The 2,500-nt window shown below is 44.1% G+C and overlaps 1 protein-coding gene across 1 annotated transcript in view; it reads left to right on the top strand.

Annotated features, from left to right (window-relative positions):
• Nucleotides 1-2,500, top strand: part of lama2 (laminin, alpha 2) — a 441,866-nt gene that overhangs the window by 79,700 nt on the left and 359,666 nt on the right. Inside the window, exon 3 of the mRNA XM_063223771.1 lies at nt 1,490-1,602. Within this exon, the coding sequence (XP_063079841.1) occupies nt 1,490-1,602 (113 nt within the window). The remainder of the gene's footprint in view (nt 1-1,489; nt 1,603-2,500) is intronic.

Below are 2,500 nucleotides of genomic sequence, written 5' to 3' on the forward strand. Positions count from 1 at the left end.
CACGCACACGCACACACACATTCACACACACACACAAACATTCACACACACATTCACACACACACAAGTGAGTCTTTAAATGTCTCTTACACATTACCCCAAATGTGTCAAGGTGTCATTGTCTGTTTCGGTAGCAGCATTTCTTGTTCATTAGACTCTCTGAGCAGAAATGATGCAAGAAAAGGTGTAATATTAATGCCTGATAACTTTAGCTTTCATTAGCTTGGGAAACTCGGATCCGTCTCAGATCCGTATGGGGCCGCCGGGGTTGCCGGTTCGAATCCCCACTGACCACTCCATCCATGGCTGAAGTGCCCTTGAGCAAGGCACCTAACCCCACATTGCTTCAGGGACTGTAACCAATACCCTGAATAATAGTTGTAAGTCGCTTTGAATAAACGAAAGCGTCAGCTAAGTGTAATGTAATGTCTCTGCAACAGTGGATCCAACAGTAGATCCAACAGAATAAACGAAAGCGTCAGCTAAGTGCAATGTAATGTCATGTAATGTTTCTGCAACAGTAGATCCATCTAGAGATGGGATTTATGGCTCTTTTTCGGGATCCGGATCTTAGTGGCTCGTTCCTTTCAAAGAGCCGTTCGAAAAACTGGCTCTTTTGGCTCTTTTTTAAATTATTTATTCAGTGTTAAGAATGTAATATTTCGACTCCACCTCAAGGTAATTTTGTTTAAACAACAACTGATTATTCTCCTGCTTCTAAAGACCGTTTTAGCCTCTCTTTGAGGCAAACAATTGTGTTTTTTCCCAAATTGAATAACTCTGGTCGAGGTCACTTGCTTAAAATGCATGAAAAATGAACGAAATAACGGTCGAGTGGCTCCCCCAGCTGTGACCCGGTTACCATCGTTCACTTCAGCGAGCCGTTCAAAAGAACCGGCTCGTTCATGAACGACACACCTCTAGATCCATCACAATCATAACATATGAGCTTCCATGAGGCTGCCACACCTACTGTACAGTCCCAAGCATGTACACACCAACACACGCATGCATGTGCACATACACACCCAGACACCCAGACACATGCACGCACAAGCACACACACACACATACACACACATGCAAACACATGCACACACATGCACACACACACACGCACGCACATACACACACAAAGACTCTGGCACGCACACACACATCCACTTCATATATATATGCACACACATATTCAAAAGAGTGCCATTTTAAACAGAATAGACCATGTGTTTGTTTTTTCCCCCTTTTTCCACCTACTGAAATCTATATGGAGCAATGTTTTCATCTGGAGGGCACAGCAAAGTACATTCCTAGCAACTGTATCGTAATATTGCTGATATGATTAATAAAAAAATCATATAAATAAAATTATATGATTAATAAACTTGAACTTTAACTTGAACTTTAACTCGGATTTTGTTGAAAAACTCTACACAAATAAACTTTGCTTGCTTCTGGCTCCTGGCTAACCTAGAGTGTATGTGTTCCACAGAGCGTCACCCTATCGAGTATGCCATCGATGGGACTAACAGGTGGTGGCAGAGTCCCAGCATCAAGAACGGCATGGTCTACCACTACGTTACCCTCACGCTGGACTTAAAACAGGTACAGTACAGTAGCACAGATTGGTCTCATCCTCTCTTTCACTCACTTTCACTCTCTTCCACGCGCTTTCTTTCTTTCTTTCTCTCTTTCTTTTTCGTTTCCTCTTGCTCTCTCTCTCTCTCTCTCTCTGTTTCTCTCTCTCTGTTTCTCTCTCTCTCTCTCTCTCTCTCTCTCTCTCTCTCTCTTCTCATACTCTCTCACTCTCACTCTCTGTCTCTGTCTCTGTCTCTCTCTCTCTCTCTCTCTCTCTCTCTCTCTCTCTCTCTCTCTCTCTCTCTCTTCCCCCACTCTCTCACTCTCTGTCTCTTTCTCTTCCTCTCCCTTCCTTATCTTTATCTGCTGCCCCCCCACAACCCCCCACCCTCTACCCCCCTGTCTCCATCTGGTTTGTATATTTATGTGTGTGTATGTATGCGTGTGTGTGTCTGTGTGTTTCGACATAATGTGAGTGTGTGTCAAACTGTGAGTGTGTGGTTGTTTACGCTTCCTGTTAATTAAGTCCTTATGATTCCACAAAGCATGTTGATTGTACATGAGGTTTATGCGTGTATGCGTGTGTGTGTGTGTGTGTGGGTGCGTGCCTGCGTGTGTGTAATGACATTCTCCATGGGTTTCCATGGTGATAGACATTCAGTCTTCCTCTGCTTTGGTTGGGTGGTGTGAGTCCATGAGTTCGACAATGTATTTATTCACGACACACATACAGTACATGAGGCCCGCTTGGCCACGGGTATTGAGTATTGACACACAGTCTTCACACATATTGAAGGTTAGCGAGTTTGTACATGGGATTGAGCTCAGGGCTGGACTGCTAATCTGGCATACAGGGCATTTTCACCGGTGGACCGACAGTCCTCAGGGGCCGATGCTGCTGCTTTTCTTTCTTTTTTTTGTTGTT

Source organism: Engraulis encrasicolus, chromosome 18, assembly GCF_034702125.1.
Source record: "Engraulis encrasicolus isolate BLACKSEA-1 chromosome 18, IST_EnEncr_1.0, whole genome shotgun sequence".
NCBI classification, from domain to species: Eukaryota; Metazoa; Chordata; class Actinopteri; order Clupeiformes; family Engraulidae; genus Engraulis; species Engraulis encrasicolus.